Source organism: Centrocercus urophasianus, unplaced genomic scaffold, assembly GCF_019232065.1.
Source record: "Centrocercus urophasianus isolate 14NV4802_14NV808 unplaced genomic scaffold, USGS_Curo_1.0 seq_36, whole genome shotgun sequence".
Lineage (NCBI taxonomy): Eukaryota > Metazoa > Chordata > Aves > Galliformes > Phasianidae > Centrocercus > Centrocercus urophasianus.
In genome coordinates this window covers 2,723,620-2,746,383 of record NW_024884933.1, presented here as the reverse complement: position 1 = coordinate 2,746,383, position 22,764 = coordinate 2,723,620, and the positions used below count along the sequence as shown (strand labels likewise).

At 40.9% G+C, this 22,764-nt stretch overlaps 2 protein-coding genes across 3 annotated transcripts in view; one reads left to right on the top strand and one right to left on the bottom strand.

Moving 5' to 3' along the window:
- The window catches only part of MTOR (mechanistic target of rapamycin kinase), a 61,555-nt gene that overhangs the window by 23,060 nt on the left and 15,731 nt on the right, over positions 1-22,764 (bottom strand). For both annotated transcript variants that reach the window (XM_042831422.1, XM_042831423.1), the window contains exons 25-30: positions 22,597-22,743; positions 21,662-21,804; positions 20,419-20,581; positions 20,130-20,275; positions 3,526-3,601; positions 1,721-1,860 (exon numbers count right to left, since the gene is read on the bottom strand). In XM_042831422.1, coding sequence (XP_042687356.1) covers positions 1,721-1,860; positions 3,526-3,601; positions 20,130-20,275; positions 20,419-20,581; positions 21,662-21,804; positions 22,597-22,743 — 815 coding nt within the window. The remainder of the gene's footprint in view (positions 1-1,720; positions 1,861-3,525; positions 3,602-20,129; positions 20,276-20,418; positions 20,582-21,661; positions 21,805-22,596; positions 22,744-22,764) is intronic.
- On the top strand, positions 13,204-17,587 carry ANGPTL7 (angiopoietin like 7). The gene is made up of 5 exons (XM_042831426.1): positions 13,204-13,582; positions 15,206-15,306; positions 15,631-15,825; positions 16,691-16,889; positions 17,418-17,587. Exons 1-5 carry the CDS (start codon positions 13,204-13,206, stop codon positions 17,585-17,587), a joined length of 1,044 nt encoding a protein of 347 aa, XP_042687360.1.

Here is a 22,764-nt window from a genome sequence, read left to right as displayed (position 1 = left end):
CCCTGTTTTTTTCAAATTTTCTTTTTAACTGATGTTACAGGAAAAACAAAAAGTCAGATTCTTTCTAAACACTTTTAGTCATCTGCCACGGCACAGATTCTGAATTAAATTCTTCAAATTTTAGGCTCAATTTCTTTGCTACATCTACCTGCCTTTCAGATCCTTCAGGGAAAAAAAAAAACACAAAACAAACAAACATGAAAAGGGGGTGAGAATGCCCAAGAAAGCCCTCTCAAAAGGGTAGAAAAAAAATTCTACAACTGCATAATTATAGGCCAAAAGTCACTACAGGGAGCAGAACTTTGGTATAAGAAAACCCAGTACCTGGATGTGACAATTCTCTCGTATCAGACAAAAATAAAAGACAGAGCCAAACCACCTGGGTTGCTTTCATGGCTACAGACTATCATGAGGTACACAACCTCCAGTTACAAGGGAAGAGTAGAACCTTTTTATTATGTATTTATCATTAACATGTGAGGAAGGAGAAGGCTCTAAAGGATATTTTACACAAATACTCATTCCACAGGAGAAAGGAATTTCTGCGGGGAGCTGCCTACTTCCTAGAAAAGATGACTGCAAAACTGCCCAGTAAAAGGCTTCATTTCTCCTGCTGAGAAAAACAACACCCAATGTGCCTCACCCTCATCCAGAAACAGAAAGGGTAGAAAAATGCTGTTAGAACTGTGCTTCTCAAACAGTTCTGCCTCTCCAGCAGTAAAATGTCTTTAGGGAAGAGGAGTCTCCTTACAGTGCACCGTCCATGGGTTCATGTCAGGACCCATCAGCACAGGGCTCCAGTGACATGAAAAGTTCAGTAGGAAGGCGGCACCTGAACTGCACCAGTTCTGCCCCTGGGTAGAACTCCACACTACAGTGCACAGGATATGTCTGCTTCCATTATCTTCTTTGAACTGAGGTGAGTAGGAAGAAAAAACAAAACAAGTCTCACCTAACAAGCTACAAGTGACTACGAACTCATCCTCTCAAGAAAATCAACTGTATTCCATTACTTGCTGACAATTTGCGTTTAACACAGGGTTTGAGGTCCCAAACTTTCACAAAGGCAATGCTTAATGTATGTTAAAAAGAGCAGTAACAGAAAATTCAGTAATTTACAAGGGTTGTAAAGTGAGAGCAATTTACTCAGCATAGTCTTACACCAAGGTGATTGCTGGGAAGCAGACAACTTCACTACCAGTCATCCAAAAGACTGCATTCTGGGCAGGCATGGTAGGCCTGACAACAAGTAATCTGTTACTTTAGTAATAAAGTTTACAAAGGAGGGCCAAGCTTAACTCATTTTATGATTGTTTTTGACAAATCCTGCCCAGTCAATGTTTCCTGAAAGGTCATCATTCTCTTAAAAATGGAGCTGATACGATCGTCAGGCTGCAGATCCGCCTACACAGACCTCCATTTATCAGATGGTTCATCTCAAAATGCTTGAATGTTATTTCCAATTATGATGACCGTGGATGAAGAAAGAAATACAAAGAAACGCTCAAACTATTAGGTAGGAAGGAATTTAGGCAGGAAAAAAATCACAAAGGTGACGGAATCCACAGAAAAGTCAGGCATTGATTTGAAAAGTAGAGCAGCTTGCATTTCTGAAACAGCAAGAAAATATAAAAGAACAGGAGAAGGAGAGAACGTAGATTATTTTAATACGGGACAGATTTCTTGATATAATTTTCTCAATCTTCAGTATTCCTCTTACCATTCTCCAAGTGCTTCCAAGCAACGCATTCGTCCCAGCATCAGCTCAGGATCATCTTTGTTTGTGTCCATCTTCTTGTCATAGGCTACCAGAGCATCTTCCCATTCATGAAGCTTTTCATACCAGGTAGCTTGAATTTCCTGGGGGATTAAAAAATAAAAATCAGAAAAAATAGCAGCATTAGTATTCAACATTCCATATTACCTACTGCAACTTCGCTTGGAAACTTCTACGTCTATGGTGCTCATTTGGCCCTCTGACGATTTGAAATAAACTCACTCAGATTTGATACAGAAAAAAGCTGTGAGCTCATGGAAAAACAAATTTTAAGCATTGCCCAAGCTTGACAGAAATGAATCAATGTATCAAGATTACCCAGAGGGTTGTATCACCAATTCCCTGCTACTGAAATACTAGCTTAGTACCTGGGCTCTGCCTGATCCTTTTCTTCTTGGAGCTGGGGAGCAAGGGGCAAAACCAGCAAATGTATTAAACACTCAATTTGCCATTGTGCTGTGCTGAGAAATGATGTGTCTGACTGGGAAGAAAAGAAAAAAGCACAGTGTGCACTGTGTCTCTGGCTACTGCTAGGCCATTTTCCAGCAGGTCAGGCAGGTATGATGGGGTCCAACCAAAACCCTTACAAGAGAAGGCTGTGGTTTGTAACAGAGGTTTTAAAAACCTAATGGTGATCCTTATCAGCTGCACAAACCTCTGTTCAGTCTGTTCCTAGATTCGGTTTCTAATTTTCAAGAAATAAAATGCCTTGGATCTTCCTTCCACGCTGATCTCTGCCAAAGTTTTTTCTGCTGAGCCTTTGGCAGCTCATGCCTTGACATATGCTGCAGCATGGATTCTTTTCTTGGCCCACTGGGGAGGGTCAACATAACCCATGCTCTGCATGCCAGGTCTCCCACTTAGGATGTTTATATACCAGCCCTTTAACTCCCTGGCTTAGTCATAACACTTCAAGTAAGTTCCTGAAAGCAGAGCTCACAGATCCTCTTAATTTCTTTGTAGAGTTTCCTAGAATAGGCAGTGCATACTGAAATACATTACTTCTCAAGAGTGAGGTCAGAATTAGCTAATAAGGGTTGTGCTCAACTGTCCCAAGGAATCATAAGAAGGTGCAGAGCTGTTCTGAAGTCAGTACTTCTCCCAGAAGGACCTCTTTTCCAGTTCAGGTCATAGCTTCACTTAATCCTAACACCAGAGGAATCCAATCTGAATGAGTTCCACCATTCCATGCTTAAACCTGTTCCCACTTTCTAGCAGCTCCTATTGAAAAAGCCTGGTCTACTGTGCTTAGAGGGTTGCTTTCTCTTCCCAAACAATCTCCCTAAGGCACTGCAAGAATTACCACTGCAAAATCATGTTGTTAACAAGGTAGAATTGGCTGGAGAACATAGGTACTTGAATCCTCAAACACGAGTTAAATTATTATTAAAGAGAAAAAGAAGAAAAATAGTCATTAAGAGAAGATACCCTTCTGTATCTGTTCCATTTCTGTGAGCAGTCAAAACTGTACAGGATTGGACAACTTACTGTTCCAAAAACTAGTATCCATAAACTCTCTGACAGGTTCACATGCCACCTGAATGAGAGAAGCTAGAGGCTTAACTTCCATTAAATTCTTACCTGCAGAGTGTCACCAGAACAGTTTCTCAGAAAACTCTCAAACATTTAAAGCTCAGAACAGGAACTTATGCCCTTCCTTCCCAACACACAGCAGAAACAGAGTTACAGAGTTCAAACTAAAATGACTTAACATTAGGCACAAGGAATAGTTATCTACCACGACTCACCAGCTCCCCAAAGTGCTTCATGGCATATTCCAGCACCCCAGCAGCTGCTTCTGGCTGTTGCAGTTTGTTGTTAATGCTGAAGAGGGAAGAGAAAGATCATTTAACACAGCTGGCAGCACTCAGGGGCTGGTATGAGCTTCTCCTTGATAGAATCCCGTTCTGTCCATTAGAAATACCAAAGGAACATGGTGCTTTTCCTTCAAAACTTTTAAGTGAATGAGCAGACTAATGAAGAGATACAATGGCTGCAATAGGGGTACATATATTCTCTGCATATATTCCCAAGACCTGTTACACAAAACAACAACTGTATATCATTAATAGCAGTCTGCTAGCTTCACTTTACCACTGTAACCAGCTTCCTGGATGCAGTGTTAAGAAAGGCTGGACTACATACACTGCATACTGGAAATAAAAAAAAATTGCAAGGCATTTTCAGACTACTGATTAAGTAGGTTTCCACTTGGAAATTTGTATGAAGTCTTTCCTACAACACTGAGATTTCCTTCTGGAAGTGCTCATGTAAAGATGACGATCCATGTCAGCTTTCTATTTACACTACAGGCAAAAACACATCCAGCAGACACACAGCCGTGCACAACCAGATTCACAGGAGGGCATATGAAATGGTGGAACTGAAGGTGCAGATGTTGCCAAGTCAGTGCAAACGCATTATATAAGAATACTTTCAGATACAGATGTCAGTCTTTAAAAAAAAAATCACTGGCAGCCACACTGGAAAGGATTCTTCTGAGGTTTTGCTTGTTTTATTTCTCCAGCTATCACTTTTCCTCTTCGCTACCATTAAATTTGGGATACAAACAAGATTTAACAGTGATCAAAAGGGGACTTGTGCAAAACTTCAGTGCCTGCTCTCATGTTCCATTTCTTCATTTTAATTTCCTCAGAATCTCATTTTATTAAGACAGAACCTCCTCCCTAGCATTTTTTTTCCATCTTACCCACCTCTATGTACACAAGACCTTCCCACCACCAAATACCAGCTGCACTTACTAAGAGCTTTACAGTGCTGATATTTTTCCCTTCCATTTGTCTTACCTAAATCACCAACTCCCTTGAAAATCTGGAGTTGAGATTTTAACACTGCAGGAAATGAGCTCCATCACTAGAACAGCTGACAAACCACTCAGCTTCAAGTAACACCTCTGCACTGGAGCCAACCCATACCAGTACTCTTCTCTTGCCTGTGTTCAAGACCATGGCAGAAACACCTGCTGTCACAGCATCCCATCGAGTTAAACACACTCTCCTTGCTTTGCAGGGGTATCTGAGTTTTGTGAAACACAAGTAGACAACTCCTGAGCCTGGCTCACCAGCTCAAGTGATGTGCTCTGAATCACTGTTATTTCACATGGTTGCTTTTTTATTCTACAGTCAGAAATAGCTCTATCTCCACAGTGGTTCTTGTTATCAGTGCTTTTGCTCAACATCTCTTCAATACCTTTTTATAGAGCTCTTGCTATTTTATAAGACTTATTTGTTAACATTTTCTGGCTCATTGCTCTCCTCTTTCCCTACTGACACTGGAAAACAAAGAGGGCAAGCTGTTCCAAATGATGTCACAATAATTGAGCACGTTACAACACAGATTACAATCCAATATTAGTACTTGTTAACAATGGAAGTGCAAAACAGCAAAACCTATCAAAACATGGGCAGTGACAGCAATGCAGAGACAGTTCTAGCAGGCTTTGAATATGTTGTTACAGATAGGTGTAGCTTGCAGAAATGCCCCTTGTTACCTGTTGTCAGAATGACAGCTTATACAAATGTATCTTTTCCCCATAAGAGCTGCACTGAATCATACAAAACAATGAAATCTACAGTATTAAAGGCAGTCACCTGAACAGACTGCCAAGAGAAGGAACATTTTCAAGTGCTATATATTTATTCTCTCCCTGAAAGCTTCCTTTCTTGACAACTACAGAACCAAGCTCATTGACACACTGGGTATCTGGCAATGTCAAGTAAAACACCTTTGGAAATAGGAACTAGGAACAGTTTGAGGTCAAATTAGACTTAGACTAAGAATGAACCACAATCACAGCTCTTAAAGACAGGCACCCAAAAATGGGAAGCTCTTGGAATGTACCCATGCCTTTCTGAAAGTAAGATAGTTGAAGTACATACTACTCCATGCTTCCCAAGGGAAAGCTAGACAGCAGTGCCCCATAAAAGTGATAAATGGTTGTCACATTTCATGTCCTGATGATTTAAAGAGCCATTGGCAGGAACATCACTTCCAGTATGTCAGGCACTTAATTACTTCCAACTTATCTTTCTTGTCAACATGTCCTGACAAATTGTCCATTATCTTTTATTCTTTGACTATTAGCACTGCACTTTTGCTGATGCTCCCTGGTGCACTCAATCATTCCTTTTTGTTTTGTACTTTCTTGGCTCTCCACAGTACAATTACACGTTTCACTACTCTAAGCTGTAGCTGTTAGGTTTAAGAAGGAGAGGAAAGAAGGGGAAGGAGAAAGGCCTGGATTGAAAAGAATATATAGCGATAGATATAACACCTGTGTTGTTACTATTAGCCATAAATCACTCTTAGTAAATGATCTGACCCAGACAGTGAGTACAGCTAAGTAATTCTTTGTACTGGGATAAGCCACTGATGGAGAACCTGTCAGTGTCCTGATAGAGCACCTTAAAAGTGTGCTTACACAAATGGAAGAAGAAGAAAGCATCCATTGCTTTGACAAAAACAAACCTCAACACAGAGAATTGCAACTGTCAAGAAGAACACAGAAATCCCTCCAAAGCAAGACTCACATCTCAAGCTGACTTCTACTAATGATGGCTGAATATTCACTGACTTTCCTCACAGCAATAAATCCTTGGTAATCAGAGCATCCTTTTGCTAAAGAAAATGCAGTTGTTTATGAATTAATTAAGTTCTGATCTTGTGGTTTTTGTTCTAAAAGAGCTTGGATTTCTGTGCTTTCTCATCCACAGGATCATTGGAAGTATACTGACAGCTCCCAAAAGCCACTGCTACTGCAGCTGATCGGAATGAGTTCTTAACAGACCCACTGCCCTCTGCATACAAATTCTCTGAGAGCAGGCCAACAGACTGCACTCCTTTTGGAAAAGCATTTCCACGTGGAGCCCTGTTAATACACTCAAAATACATACTCAGAAATCGTGCCACTTTGCACTTCCTCCACTTTCATCTCCCTGCTATAAAAGCATTACCTCTCATTGCAGATACCTGCCTAAAAAAAAAAAATCTTCCTAAATTCTACAATATTTTAAAGCACTATAAGGCTGTTGGTTTTTTTTTTTAGTTATTATGATGGGGGCTGAATAGAATGAACAACACTACAGAAAAGCATGCAGGTACACAAAAGCAGCCCTGAAGGGCTAATGCTCCAGCCAGGCAGTTTGCAGGGATTTTAGCCATAACATCACTGCTGTAAGACAGGGGGATGTCTTCTTTTTGTACCTGGTAACAGTTTGTACAGTATCTTTTTGGATTAAAGAAGGTGGGAAAACATCTCTCAAGACAGAAGCAATGCTGCTGGCTAACCCAGCAGACAGGCGTTCCAGTCTGTGATTGCTGGGTGGTGTCCTTGCAGTTGTTCCCAATTCAAGGTAACATGAAGCTTAAAATTAAAGCAAAAATCATTTCCATATCCACTGAGTGCAGAACAAGTTCATCTGCTCATTTTTGTTTAGAAGCCAACAAAATACAGACTACTATCGATAGAAACCAACCACACAACTCAAACCCTTTACTCAACATCAGGCCATAAGAGAAGACCACTCCACGCCCTGGAAGTTTTAGGTGTAGGTTTGGCTGGTCACAGGGTACATGTGTCAACTTTGAGGAAAGGTTAAAGTACCTTCTTCCAGTTGCTTAAAGTTAAAAAATTCTTCCTGTAAGAAACAGACAACAGCTCTGAGCAGATATTGGTTATTCAGTGCAGTCTTCACATCTGCCTTCCTCCTAATGCTCTCCAAATGCCTTTTACGTTTACAGTGCACTCCAGTAATGTCTGTATGCTACATTTAATTTATTTCCATGAGATTTAAATTTTTACATAAAACAGTATTTTGGCCTGGACAGCAGCTACCTTCTTGCTTCCAGAAATGCTAAGTTGTGAATTGTTTTCCCTTCAGAAAAATGCTCCAGTAAAATACTCCAAAATTCAATCTTTTAAACACCATCTGCACACGCTTACAGTCTTCTAAGTAAAGCACAAGCCATCTGTATTGTTTGCCTGCTTACATGAATCAGAACGGTACACAAAACAAAGCTACGCAGGGAGCCAAGGCAGACAGCAAGACTTCTTAAGCTGGTTCATTACAGAGATTCTAATATACATTGCCCTCATTTCACTACTTAGAACACATTATTTGATTTTGTGTTTTGTGGAATAAAGTGAATAAGGAAACCAATAAAACAGCCTGCAAGATCCCTATACTTTCTTTCGAAATGAGCACTGATCAGCTGCAAAAGTGATTTCCTCCAGTTTTGAGTTTGGCCCACCTGGACTTACATAAAGCAGTACAGGATAATTGGATTTGATCTCAATAACAATATCAGAAGCATTAATTTCCATATTTCAAGTGTACAGTCTTCAGCAGAGATAGAAGGGGCAGCTGGATAAGGAGACGAGGTGGGTGCAGAAAGCTTTCTAGAGAGAAGACAAATCCAAAATTACACTTTTTTCCCTGTTTGTTAATCAGTTTGTTAATCAATCCCCGTTTGTTAATCAGTTTGTTAATCAATCCCTCTGTTTGTTAATTGTTAATCTTGACAATCAAAAATGGTTAGGAGAGAGCTTGGCTAGGAGAACATCCAACCCCTGTCCAACCTTAACCTGCCTGTAGCACTTGAAGATGAGCAGGATATTAAGATGTGCCAAGCCTGATGAAAAAGAGTTTGTAGAGATGGAATGGTATAGTAATGGGAAAAAGTGCCTATCCCTGACCAATTCCCTGATAGGAAAATCCTGGACAAAATCTTCTATCTGTGAACTTAATTAGCTGTGAGAGGTCAGGCAAACCTATTGTTTGACTGTCAAGACACCAAACAAAAATGCAAGTCTTCAATGCGCAAAGCTCACTTCTGAGCTGGAATTACAAAAAGTAATTCCATTACTTATTTAAGAGAAAGGCACTCTATTGCTTGTCTATTCTGAAGGCTGTTTAAATAGAAACCAGGCATGAACTAGGAATGAAAAACAACTCTACTGTCTTCAGCAGGAAAAACACCCCACTGATGATTTCCTCCTCCATAAAGCCCAGGCATGATGCCTAGTGCTCACTAGACATCTTTTATACAGTCCAGTCATCCACTACTTTTAAGGACATCTAGCAAAATTCTATCACTCAAAACACATTAAATCTTCAAGAATTAGAATTAAGAGCCTGGACCTTCCTTCATCTTCCCCAGTTATTTTTGTTAACATTAGAGACTTTTCAAGAAGTCCCGAGACCAGCTGGGAAGGAGCACACATTTTCTATCTCCACAAAGTTCTCAAGGCTCATTAGAGAAAAAAAAAAAAGCCCTTATTTTTGCAATAAAGCAGCCTGTGTGTAACATCTAAAAGCAGCCAAAGTTGTCTCCTCACCACTGTATAAAATCAAACCTCCCCTATCTCGCAGATTTTATCCACCCAATTCAAGCTTGTTTTTCCTCCAGCAGTGGTAAGAGCTTGTTTCTGGGACTAGGAGTGGAAGCTATTGCTACTTTGCAGAACAGATAATCCTCTGGCACCAGGAACTGGATTTATGGGCTAATTTCCTCAATTCTACAGTTTGTGTTCAGGCATCCCTGAATTCTTGATTCAACAAACTTCAGAAAAAAACAACTGCCAGCAAAGAGCTGTTTTCAATAAACAGTTGCAATGAGTGACTGCCTACAGACCAGACTACTGCTCCCAATCCTCACCCTTCCAGAAGTCATCACTGTACAGCAACAGCAAAGTGAACGTTTATGCATATCTAAGAAGAGAGGTGAGCAGTTCCATGCTTTTCCATGCTTCCTGGCTGTCTAGAAGAGGAAAGCAGTTCTTCAGAGTGCTCTGGCAAAAGCATGGACCTCTGGGCTCTGCCAGTAGAGAGCTGAGCATCTCTGCCATCTCAGCAGGCAGCAGGAATGCTAGGTTTAAGCATTTGCCAGATAGGTGTTAAGGGTTTTGCAATGGCTGGCTACCAAATAAATAGCCACAGGGCACAGCTTTTCTTCTCTCGCTTGACAAACACCTGCCAGAAAAACTCTACAGACAAGGCACTCATTTACACCCATCTCTAATTTAATCTGGCCCTCCAGGGTCAGATACCTGGTTCTAATTGAGTGATATTAATATACTTCTCCAATTAGGTAACATAAACCAACACCTCGAGGTGTGTGCTAACCACTGATATTTATATTAATCCTGCCAGCCACTTCAAACCTAACATCCTTAAGGAAGTTAGAAAGAATTCGCCTCATGCTCTTGACCTTAAGATATCATCTTTTTAGCTACTGCGTAGCAGAGTACCTCCAAATACAAAATATAACGAAAGAAAGGTAGGACAATGAATTTCAGACTGGATTTCTCTATCAGTGTCACGGGAAAGCCAAAAATTGGACTCGGACCTACACAGCTGTCAGGGAATCAGTTTCTCTTTAGTTATGCCCATAGCTGTGCCACTTTCCGAAATTCAACTTGAAATTAGGGCCCTATTTTAAGTAGTTTAAGTTCAGAATTATTTCCTACAGACTCAACTTCTACAGCTGATCTTATCTGGCAATAACTTACACTGACACGTGTAACAGACTATTACTTTCTATGCAACAAGGAGAGATTCAACACTCAAACACACAAAAAACTCAAATTCCTTTAAGGATAAGGCCTCTGCCAGCAGAGATGTCTGCCTAAATCTCCCTTAATGCTCCCTCAAAAGCAGTGACAGATGTGCAGATTTGTGCTCTTCCAATCCTGCATAATGCCAGTTGCACCTTACAGAGATCAAAATGACAGAACAAAGTAGCATCATCCCAGGAAAACCAAAGTACGTAACAGAAAAATGTCCAGAATTAGGCTATACAACTCACAGACTGAATCTGAAACAAGGCCCTGGCTGGCTCATTTTCAATTACATAGTTTAGAAAAGGGATTCAGAAGCATTTCTGCAGTGTTTTGTAACATCTGGATGCAACATGGAGCTTGGCTGAATCCCAGACACTTCCAAAACTTTAATCAAGGGGAGCACAAGGACAATGGTTACTCTTTTCCAGATCTGCTCCATGTGACACAAGCATGAGTGTGGGGGAATTCAGACTGCAAGAGGCAAAGAGAAGAGTTATTGTAAGCTAGAGAAGCAGCACAGAGCATCAGAATCCTACATAACAAGATTGGGACATTAGCAGGGTGGCTTTTTGGGGTAGGGAAGCCAGAGTCAGGCTTGTCCTGCTCTTTGTTCCAGCTTCCACAAAAACATGTTTCTCATCGCAGGCAGCCCGAGAAGAATTTGCCCCTGGGAATGGCAGAAGCTCCAGCTGGAAGAGGGCTCAGACAGGATTAGAGACAGAACAAAAAGGTCAGGCTTTCATCTGTGTGCAGTGGCACTCTCTGGTCTGAAGTATAAAAGCAATTTTGCAATGGAAGGTTTCTGGAATGCCCATGACAACAACAGGACTGAAGCCAACGATCTATTGTAAATAGAGGTGTCCTCTGTGCTTCAATCAGAGTTCTTACATCTGTCTCTTATGATATCTCAGGTCAGCAACACCACACAGCAGCCTCACCTGTACTGCAGCCTGCAGGGTTTCCATCTGAAGTACAGCACACAGGTAGTCACCCACAGTGCAGCACAAGGCACCCATGCTGCCTGTTTGGAGACCTCTAACTCTGATCTACTTCTTCCTCTTTAACATATTCTGCCTCTTCAGTGCTTTGATCTTTCACCTTCCTAAATCTTTGCACCCTGGTGAAGGGTGAGGAGTTTCTGTCATTTCTGTTCTGCAGAAAAGCTATTTGCCAGTTGTGCTGCAAATCAGAGACAGACAGGAAGCACCTAGCTAGCAGTGTAACGAAGGAGGAGAAGCTGTACCAGCTAGATGTTGTTTCCCATTTCTCTAAAAGCAAATGGGAGATCACCAAGGCTTTTCTAATCTTAATTAAACAAAATCCTGCAGCTGCTTTGGACCAGCAAAAGAATTTTAGATGGGATAATATGCCTCTGCTGTGTTTATTCTCATTTTCTTCACAGAAAGAGCAAGATTAGCTTCATTTTGTTTTCTTGGACACCAAGAACTTTCATGGCATTTACCCCAGGAGCAGACAAGTCATTTACCCCTTCATTAGCTTATCTTTGCCAATTTTCACAATCAGAAGCTTGCAGATAGAGAATAACCCACACGTATGGCAATTGCAGGGCAGTTTGCCTGTGCAGTAAAAATTGATCCATGAGGACCTAGAAGAAAAGCTGCAGACCTTCAGCAAAAGGTAACACCACTGATGAAACTTCTGTTTTGGAATCAGACAACTATTATCAACTTTTTAACTATTAAAGGATACAGAAGGAGAAGGGAAGTCTTGGGATCTCACCCAGCTGATGCCTGACTTACATCCTGGAGGTTAAAGACTTAGAAGTTACTCTTAAACTTATACTTTATCTAACTCTGGATGTTTTAATTACCCACAGATCATCCTTCTCTTAATGCCTTATCAATAAACTGGCCTCCATAACACTGGAGTTAGACTGACTGCTTGCTGTAAAAAACACATCACTTGTCAACTTCAGTTAGATCACCTTTCAGCATTAATGTTCTCTTGCTCGTCCACCATGCACAAACAAAAGCATGGGGTTTGATTTACCTGTTTTGCAGACTACTGTGCACCCCACCCTTAAATCTCCCATCTCTAAAAAGAACAGCATTGCAGCCCACAAACAGGCACTCCCAAGACAAGAGTGTCCAGAGAGATTAGAACTAGATGCTAACAAATGAGTTTAGAATTAATTATTCTAAATTATAGAACATTATAGAATACTGTGGGGAGTAATAACTCCGTGCCTGCAACTGCTGGACAGTATGTTAGCAGCTATTCTGCAGCTCTGGGTACTTTTTAGGGAGTTACCTTCCTTGAACTTTCAAAAAAAACAAAAAAACAAAAAAAACCAACCCTATCCTGTTAGAACAGACTTTTCACATCCTGCACCTTCAAGGCTTTCATGTTATTGAAGTACCAGAGTTAGTCACCAAGAGGGCTAGAATCCAATAGGCAAAAATTACTGGAAACTTTCCTCATTTCCTAGCCCTCTCCCTCTCAGTTCTGTCCTGAAGTAGTGTGAAGTCTCTCTTGCACATCCCAACCTTCCTTGGCTGAAACCTGTTCCAATTTCACCCAGTAAATACCTGATACAAACAGATGAACTGGGAGGGGCCAGAAAGCTTCACATAGCTTCAGGGGGTGGAAGTAAACAGAAAAAACGTATTTAAGATGCTTGGAGAGAGACTTAGAAAGCTCATACTCTGACAGGAGGGGTCTGAAAAAAGGCTGATTCTTCAGGCTCCACCTTCACAGGCTCACTTCATTGGAAGAAAGCTAGGTACCATTCTGCTGCAGCACTTGCAGCAAGTTTCATACATACCCCAGCTGCACTCAGACTGCCCACAGTCAGTTGGGAGTTTTCTGTTGCTGTAAGCAAAAAATGCCAGCAAGATCCACTGTTCAGCTGGCATGGCTCTGCATTATCACTGTGTCTGTTGCTGTCTATCCAGCACTGCTGCAGAAGCCTCCTAAAAGGAGGACGATCAATGGGAACGTACAGTCCAGGATGACGGGATGCTGCGATGAGATTAAAGAGCTCAAGTTGCAAGTAGCCAACCTGAGCAGAATGCTGCAGGAGCTGAGCAAGAAGCAGGAAGGTGACTGGGTGAACGTGGTCATGCAGGTGATGGAGCTGGAAGGAAGCACCAAGCAGATGGAGTCCCGCCTCATTGATGCTGAGAGCAAGTACTCCGAAATGAACAACCAGATAGATATCATGCAACTGCAGGCAGCTCAGACGGTCACGCAGACTTCAGCTGGTAAGGAGGGAGTCTCCAAGCTCCCAGCTGCACATCTTAATGCACAAAATGAACTAACGATTAGTTCTTAATGCTAGCATGTCCCACTAACGTGCTTATCCAGGCTGCGTACTGAACACATCTGCTTAAAATACTTCTGTAGGCAGGTGATCCTCAGGAAAAAAGCTATTTGACTTCATGTCAAAAGTCCAGAGATCCAGCTGTATTTTAATGCCTGCATGCTTGCTACCAGGAAGTGGAAAAACTGAACAGATAATGTGTTAGTTCAGTGATTAATTCAGTAAGCCACCTTACTTTCTGAGCACTGAAGCACCAATCCAAAAAAAAAAAGCTGGCTCAGGGAGGAAATGGCTCTGGCAGTGACATCCTTTGAGTTCACAGTGCTGACAGGGGACCACAAGTTGGTAAAGCAATAGGAAATGCTTTCCAAACATTACTGTAGATTTGTAATTGCATCTTTATGATGATCTCTGAGCAACAGAGTAAGAGACTCAATCCATTATTTGAATGATGATTCTTCAAAATTCAAAAGGTGCAGATGATGCAACATGTAAGTGGTGATATATGCCCAGCCAAAACACATTTAAATCACTCAGAATTCTCTCTTCCCTAGGGGAAGATTTCAATGCACACAGCAATTGCACAGGCTTGTAATGTGGAATGCAGGTGCATTTTGTAGTTCAGCTACCTGTACAGCAATTTCTAGAAGAAAGTGTCATTCAGTTTCTGCTGGCTTTTATCTTAAAGAGAAATTGATTTCAATAAGCTTAAGATTTCTTTTAGACTGTTATTGCCCAGGATGATTGAATTTGCAGAAAAAAAAACCAAAATAAACACATTCACACAATTTGTTTTTTTTTTAAATGCAAAGGAAAAACTTCTAAATCCATTTACTAAATTCTGCTTTCAGAACATTTGAGTTGCTCAGCTTTCACACACCACTCACTGCTTCCAGCAGGTCTTTGAGATTTCACCATGAACTAAATTCACTGGAGCCATAGTAAAAGCACAGAAAAAAAATATTACCAACACACAAGAAACTAGCCCAGAGGGTATTTAATGCAAGCATGTCTGACTACACCAGGTGAGACACATTGAGTCTGTACTAAAAATCTGTCAGAACAGGTAAAGCCTTGCTTCAGTTAGCTTATCTTCCTCAGAAGCAGTGCATATCACCACCACCAAGTCAGCTCCTGCTCAGGGAGAAAGGAGGCTCACAGAGACTGACTGCAGCTAAAAGCCATCGGCTGTCACAGCTCCAGTGCAAAAAGAGCTGAGCTAACACACCTCACCCACAAACTCAGCTAACCTGCTCAAGCACACAGCCAAAGAAGCACCTGGCTGCAGGCCCATCCATTCTACTGGAGAAAGCTTTACTATTGGAAGGGGACAGCAAATACAGCTTCTTACCTTTCAGCACAGACATATACAGTTGCAATGGAAAAAGGAGTAAAGACCTCTCTTTGGACCATTTCAGATAAACGGACTTGTAGGAAGGACTTCCTTAATTCTTCTTAATTATCTCTCATACTAAAAATTAAGCTTTGAAGAAAGCAGACTCAGGGGGAAGGGGGCATTATTCTCACAGCTCAGGTTCTTACTTTATGGTTTTGATTCAAGTAGATGCTGTCTATGACTGCTCATCACTTTATCAGAGGAACTATCGCATCTCTGGTGTTTACAAGCTACCTCCTGATGAATTTCTGGGGAGTCCAGATCTGGAGGTAAGGATGTAATGTACACAACAAACATTAAGTGCTTTCTGAAATATAATACAGAAAAGAAAGAGAGCACATAGTGAGTTATGATGCCCTGCACTTTGAGCCAGCATCTTTACATAGGCAAATCTGGGAGGAAAGTGCATTTGAGGGCAAACTGTAAGGTATACAGTGTAAGGATAACAGTGGTTTTTTTGTTCCAATTCTTTTTAAATAAAACAGGAAGTTCTCCAACTTGTGAAAGTTGGAACAGTGCTGTTTCTTGTCTTGTTTCAGCTGAAAACAAACTTCCTATGTCTCCCAATAAGCACTGCACTTTTCCTCTTCTAGGTGTTCTGTGACATGGAGACAGATGGAGGTGGCTGGACAATCATTCAGAGGCGTAAAGTTGGTCTGACATCTTTCAATAGGGACTGGAAACAATACAGGGATGGATTTGGCAACATTCGAGGAGATTTTTGGCTGGGAAATGAAAACATCTACCGACTTTCACGGCGTCCCACTGTTCTGCGGGTAGAGTTGGAGGTAATTAAAAGCTCTCCACCTCAGCAACCAAAGGTTGTTGGCTGTTGTTTTGGTGCTTTGTTTTGTATGGAGCAGTTCTTCCAAAGCAGATACCATCTCTTATTGTAATAGAAGGCTCAAGGATATGCATGCTTTAATTATAGGAGAAGGAAGCAGGATGGACCCAGTGACAGATTCAAGGACAAAGTAGAACCATGATCTCCAGCAAGCAAAAATCAAGGTTACAACTTCAAACTCCACGTAGTCTGTGTCTTCAGCAATGTGAGCTCTAGAGCACCCTGTATGATCCTCTGCAGACAGATCAAACTGCTACCACTGCAGATTTAAACATTCACTCAGGAATCTGATAAAGATTTTGAGGCCAAGTCTTCCTACTGTGCAGCAATTCTTTCTGGTTCATGCACAAGTTAGTTTGCACTGTATTACCCAAAAAGTGATTTCTACAGTCTCCTTAGGGCTTGGTTCTGGTTTGGGTTAGCTTACAGTCAGCACAATTGCTTTGAGGGATGGGATAAGTAAAACAGAAGTGAGCTGCAAGGCTTTATGTCTAGAAGTTGCTCTTTCAGAGAAAAAAAAAAGAGACTTGAGGCTGCACACTATCAAAGGAGTCTGCTGGATGTGAGAGCTACAAACCAGGTTTCCATACATACTGTTTGATACCAGTGCAGAGACTTGGAAACATGGTATTTTGCTCTGGAAAGTTTCTTTGCCTTCTTTGTTCCACCAACCTGTTGCTGAGATGGAGAAGACTCATAAGAAAGGACAGAGAACAGACTTGCAACATGCACTGTATATAAACACAGGCCACACAGTCTTTCTGTAACCATTCTAATAGGAATTATTTCTTCCTCACTGTTTATGACAGGACTGGGAAGGTAACATACGCTACGCACAATACAAGCAGTTCACCCTGAGCAATGAATTAAACAGCTACCGTCTTTTTGTGGGCAACTACACTGGCAACACAGGACGTGACTCCCTGAGGTACCACAACAACACAGCCTTCAGCACAAAGGACAAAGACAACGACAAGTGTGTGGATGACTGCGCCCAGTTCCGTAAAGGTAAACTGCCCCCAGTGAGCTTGTTGAGCACACGAGACTCTGTCACAAAGATCACTGTCTCCTCTGCTTCTTGCCCTTCATTTTCTCACTTTCTGTTCAAACCCATGTGATGTGTAAATAAAAACTGTTGATATCCATCTAAATAAAATAATGCATTTTAGCCACAGAGCCCAGAAACCCTTGCTAAAGGCCGCCAGATGTCCACGCTAGGAACCCAAATTCATTGCCTATGCTCTCAGTCAGAAAGAAGGCAAAGAAATACTCCGAGAGGAACGAGCAAATAAATGAAAAACTAACAGACTAAACTGTCTCTTTAACTTCTAAGCATTTGTGCATTCAGTATTTATGTTAAGTTTTGAATTTACCTGTAATACCATCTATCAGGGCCACAGACTCTAAGAATTAAATACTGCATTCTGGGCAATTTCTTTAGAACAGACCAATAATTCATCATGATTATTAGTACAACACATACCTGTTTTTAAATAAGTGGCTGACTGAGAATCTATTCATTTGTTTTCTGAAAAGGTGGATATTGGTACAACTGCTGCACAGATTCCAACCTGAACGGGGTTTACTACCGCAAAGGAGAACACACCAAAAACATGGATGGTATCACCTGGTATGGATGGCATGGCTCAACCTATTCCCTAAAACGGGTTGAGATGAAGATCCGGCCAGAGGACTTCAAACCATAGAGGAAATCAATCCCTGATCACACAGCTTCATGATGCCACTATAGAGAAGGTGGGCAACTGACAACTCCCACCAATTAATTGTCCACTTCATCTAGTATGTGCAAAACATGCACAGTATGTACACACAGAGTCACTAAGGCACACCAAACACCAGATACAGCCACCAGTGTTATCAGGGCTCACACTTATCTCCTCCTCCGAAGATTCTTTCTAAAGGGATAAATACTGTGTTAGAATAGGTTAGAACAAAAGGCAGAACACCTCCTGCGCTTTACAGCGCCTTCAGAAAACTTCCTGGTGTGTTTTCACTAGCATTGCAACTCCTGGGTTGTACTGATCAGTTAGGCAGGGACTGCAACAAGAAAGCCTCCTTGTTCCCATTCCATCTGTCAAGTGTAAGTATTGCTGCTTAGCTCCTTTCAAGAGGGATTGAAATGACAAAAGCAACATATTGGTCTCAAACCAAATCACCAAACAGAAGTGTTCTTGATGTACCTTTTTTCAGCTTACATCCCCACAGAAGGAAGAACGAAGCCCAAACATTCTCCATAAGCTAATATTGTGCAGGTTCTCTCCTGAAGTTTTACTGCCATCTCCTGCTGCTGTCCCCACAGACAGCTGCACGCAGCAGACAGTGCCCTGGAGAAAGGATTTATCCCATATCCTACACAATACTTATTCCTAAAGCCTGATAAAACTAGATTGCAACATTTCAGGCCACCACCGAATTATGTTTGTGTTAGGATATAGAAGTGTTCTATAAGGCAGTAAGAAAATAAGAAAACAGCAAGTTAGCAAAAATAAAGACCCAGCCAACCAACCCCACTCCCACACCTGAAACCACTGTATCCTCAAGCAAAACACTACTACACACCAGAGAACCCAAGTTATTAAATCACACTTCATGTGCTGAGAAATATCCACATTTGTTCTGAAGATCTTCCTACTGAAAGCGAACTGGAGATGTTATGTTGAAAATCAGTATCTTGTTTCTCCCTTTTATAACACAGTGTTGCAAATAACATTAAAAAAAGACTCCTCCCATAGCCATACTCTTGTTTGAATATGTTGGAAAAGATAGTTATATTTAATATATCTATTTTTATTCACCTTAAAGAGGACTTGAATCTAATTTAAATTGTTTGGTCTCATATGAAAATGGAGATAGAAGTGTCAGAAATTGCTTTATGTGTGTTTGATTATTAAATGTTTGACTATTCATACTATAAATTTCAGCTGCATGGAACTATAGCTGGAACCATTTTAACTGTGGTCTAGAAAGAGGATTTGAAAGATTTCTAAACTTCAAGATTTCTAATAAATTGCCTTTCATTTTTAATCTTGATTTATTTCAACTCTTTGTTCCTTAACTTGCTTTATGGTGCACAAAGAAATAACTGCACAACTGACCACAACTGACACACTGAATTCTGTATCTTTTCCTCAGAAAAATAAAAGGACAAATGAAACAAATCAAATAGAAGCTGGGAGCAAGGTGGGGAGGGAACAAGGAAGCAAACTCCAAGGATTTATAAGGATTGAAAAATGACAGCATACAGACAAAGCCAATTTTTGTTTAACCAAAATCAACCTGTCGATATCAGATTGGAGCATTAATGTGAAAAGGATAAGAAAGAGATTCATGTTTGAAAACGTGTTGTTTAGTACCAAATCCAAACCCTTCAGAGTTCTGAAGCCAAGAGGTGTATTATTAAGCAGAGCTGCTGGTAGGCAGAGAAGGGGTACACCACAATGCAATGGCAGAAAGCCTCCTGAAATTATAATATGGATCCAAAGTTTTAAAAGAAAGAAATTTAAAGAAATCACTTTAGCAGAACTTCTGTTCCTACAGTGAGTGACACTTTGTTCTAGTGTTTCTGTGGGCACGCTCTGAAGTCAGGCTTTTGAACTCTGAGACAGCAGAACAAAGCAACTGCAAGATGAAAATGGAAAGAGTCTCAAGAGGGCACGAGACCACTCTTGTTCAGAACATGCACAGTAGCTTCCCCTGCTTTGTTACTAACTGTGCATGTATTCCAGACAGGGGGGTTGAAACTAAATAATCTTTGAGGTCCTTTTCAAATCAGGCCCTTGTACGATTCCATGATTTTTGTTGACAAAGCTCAGGACAGTACACTACCCCATTCAATACAGTATGTTCAATTGGACATATGAAGAATGAAGTCTACCTAAGCCAGAAGAGTAGAATTTGACTAGAAATTTTAGTCAAAAGCTTCAGCTGTTCTGGCTTATTTATTTGTAGGTATAGAAATCTCTTTCATTTATGTTAAAGCCACTCCAAGTAGCCCTACACTGAACTTGAAGGTATAAGGGAGGAAATCAGAACTATCCCCACCTTTCCAGCTTCTTGTAGCAGAATTTAGCAGTCAGGAGTGTACATCTACAAGCTAGAGAAGGTAAGCCTACAACAGAGACTTGTGGTAGATACTGAAATTCTAACAACTGTCCATATTTATCTTTATAGTTTCCTAAATTGGGAAGTGATGTGGGAGCAAAAAAATCTCATCAGTTGTGGTCCTACCTGATAAGAGACTCTAGAATGGCTGGTGTGGGACCCTTCTGAAATTCCAGCTCCTTGTAGTGAAGAGCCTTGGCATATGCTCGGCATTTGGCTGCTCTCTCCCCCAGGAGGACAATGCCATTGTCATCTCTCAGCGGCAGTGGACCCTGGGTAGAGCACATACATCAAAAGAAAGTTAATTAAATTAAAAAAAAGTGAGAGAGAAAGTATGCATGAACTCTTCACATCCTTTCTATGCACTAGACACCTGCCTACTACCCAGTGTTAGAAAGCTTGACAGCATGTCTACCTTGTCGCTGTGTTCCATGAATTCTGCCAAGTTCAGCAGTGTCTGAGTGACCTCTGCAATGTCCTGAGAAGTCAGGGCCAATTCAATGCTTCGGATCAACTCATCCTGCTGGTCTTCATTCAGTTCAGACCAACATGAAACGAAAGCAGCATTGAAGAGATCTCTGAAGAGACAAAAAAAAAAAAAAGATTACTGGTGAGAAAAAGCATATTTGACAGCAAGCAAAGATAGCTACAAACAGCATATATGTATCCACCTGTGAAACACAGCGGTTAGCTTTTACAAAAGCAGCTTCTGTACCAAATACTGAGACCTACATTATAAAAATACATAACAGGATGAGACAATATGATAGTAAGAGATACTACTATCATTTGCTAGTAAGTATTTTAGGCTAGAACTAATCTTCAGAGCAGCTTTTATGTGAATGCTTTTATGTGACAAAGGATGAGGCCTCATTTGACTTCGGTTACAAATGAATACTGTGAAAATAATTGGGCATTTCACCAGATGTGCACAGACACTTTCTGAACTCACTAGAGGACTGCAACAGCTGGAGATTGCATTAGTGGCAAATCTTGGGGAGGGAGAAGGAATTGTGATGAAAAAGATAGCGACTGCCCTTGTCACTATTAGTGCTCTGAAGAAATCCTGTGAAATGGATTTGTGATGCATTTGCAAGGATGTATGGAGGACAGGAGCATCATCTGTCTACCTAGAAGTGCTGACCTTTTATCACACTCTTTCTTTTTCAATTTCCTAAGTGACAAAGCTCACTTTAACATAAAATTAAACCAGGGCAAACACTTCCCTATCAGCAGTAGCCAGATTCTTATGTACTGAGATGACAAGTGTCTATCGTAATGAAGAGATAACTGGGCAACTGCTTACAGAAACTCTACGCTTCTCCAGACATTCTGGCTGCAAGCAAGTAAAGCAGCTTACTCCACTCCATGGAATTTTTATTCACCCACAACAGACCCATGAGACTATTTCATACTCCAGTTCCACTTTTATGTGTCTTGTGTTATTTCTAGACTAATACGCAGAATTCCACTGAAGATTTTGTGCACATCGTGGAGCTGCCAAGTGCAAAGGCTGGAAATGAAATCAAGTTGCCAACTATTTCATTTGTCCCAGGAACTCTATTTACAGAACCTAAGAGCTTTTAAGAAACTTTCCTTATAACCCCTGGCTTGCATCTGCAATTTCAAGTGACCTGAAAAAGCCATAATTAATGTACCGAGCCATAGGATTATATGCCTGAGCCAGGGCCCAGCATGAGCGCAAGGATGGTGAGGAGGAATCCTTCAGCAGCTCCAGACTGAGTCTTCTTAGCCATTCCAACCAGTCATCTTTGGAGACTCTTCTTGCTGCTCCCCAGGCCTGCAGTACAAAGCAAAACAATTTAACTACCAATCTAAACAGAGCACAGTCCAAAAGCAGAAGAAATCCATCAAAAGGAAGCATTACTTCTTCATAACTCCAAATCTATTTCTGAGATTCCCTTTCCAATTCTCCGAAATCCATCTACAGTTACCAAATAATTCGTGGTAGATCAGTCTTATTTCTAAGAAATTCATTCTTGTCACAACAAATATTTAACATTGATAATTCTTTCCCTGCAAAAACCCATCAAGAGCTGAAGCTACTGTTGAAACATCAGCTTAAAAATACTTAAAGCATTTAGAACTACATTTTTAAGTCCAGCATTTTGAAGCCTATCCATCCTGATACTGCGCTGAATGCTGCAAACATTTACTGTTTAAATTAATGTAGCTATTAAGTTCTACAGCAGCTTGAAGAGAATACAATAAACAGTAAGATATGAGGGCAGTGGTTGATCAGAAAAAAGCAGAGGCTCCGAAGTAGACGCCTCTAGAAACTACAGATGATTCCTTTTAATCAAAGAAGCCTTCTTAATACTTCACATAAGGAGAAAGCATCAAGATTACTTCAGTTTTTAATGGCCAGATAGCGCAGCTGCTCCTATCTTTAAGTCCCTTAGCACCCTCTGATTTTGAAGGGATTCTCCAACACTACCTTGACCTTGTGCTTATGCAAAGCTAGCAACAGAAAAGTAAAAGAGAAGTAAACAAATATGTAGATGCACTGAACAAACTGCTTAGTTTAGACATAATAGCTTCTCCATCATTCTGTGCAGAGCTCCAGTTTTACCTTCTGCAGGTTGATGGTGCTAACATGTAATTTCTTCATAGGACCTGTTTCCACAGGACCACTGGCCAAGGTTTCTCCCTGGTTGCTTCTCAACATCCGATGTTGATAAATCAGGGGATCCTCCTCTTCATCAGCAAGAGTATAGCCCTACAATGAACAGTTCACAGT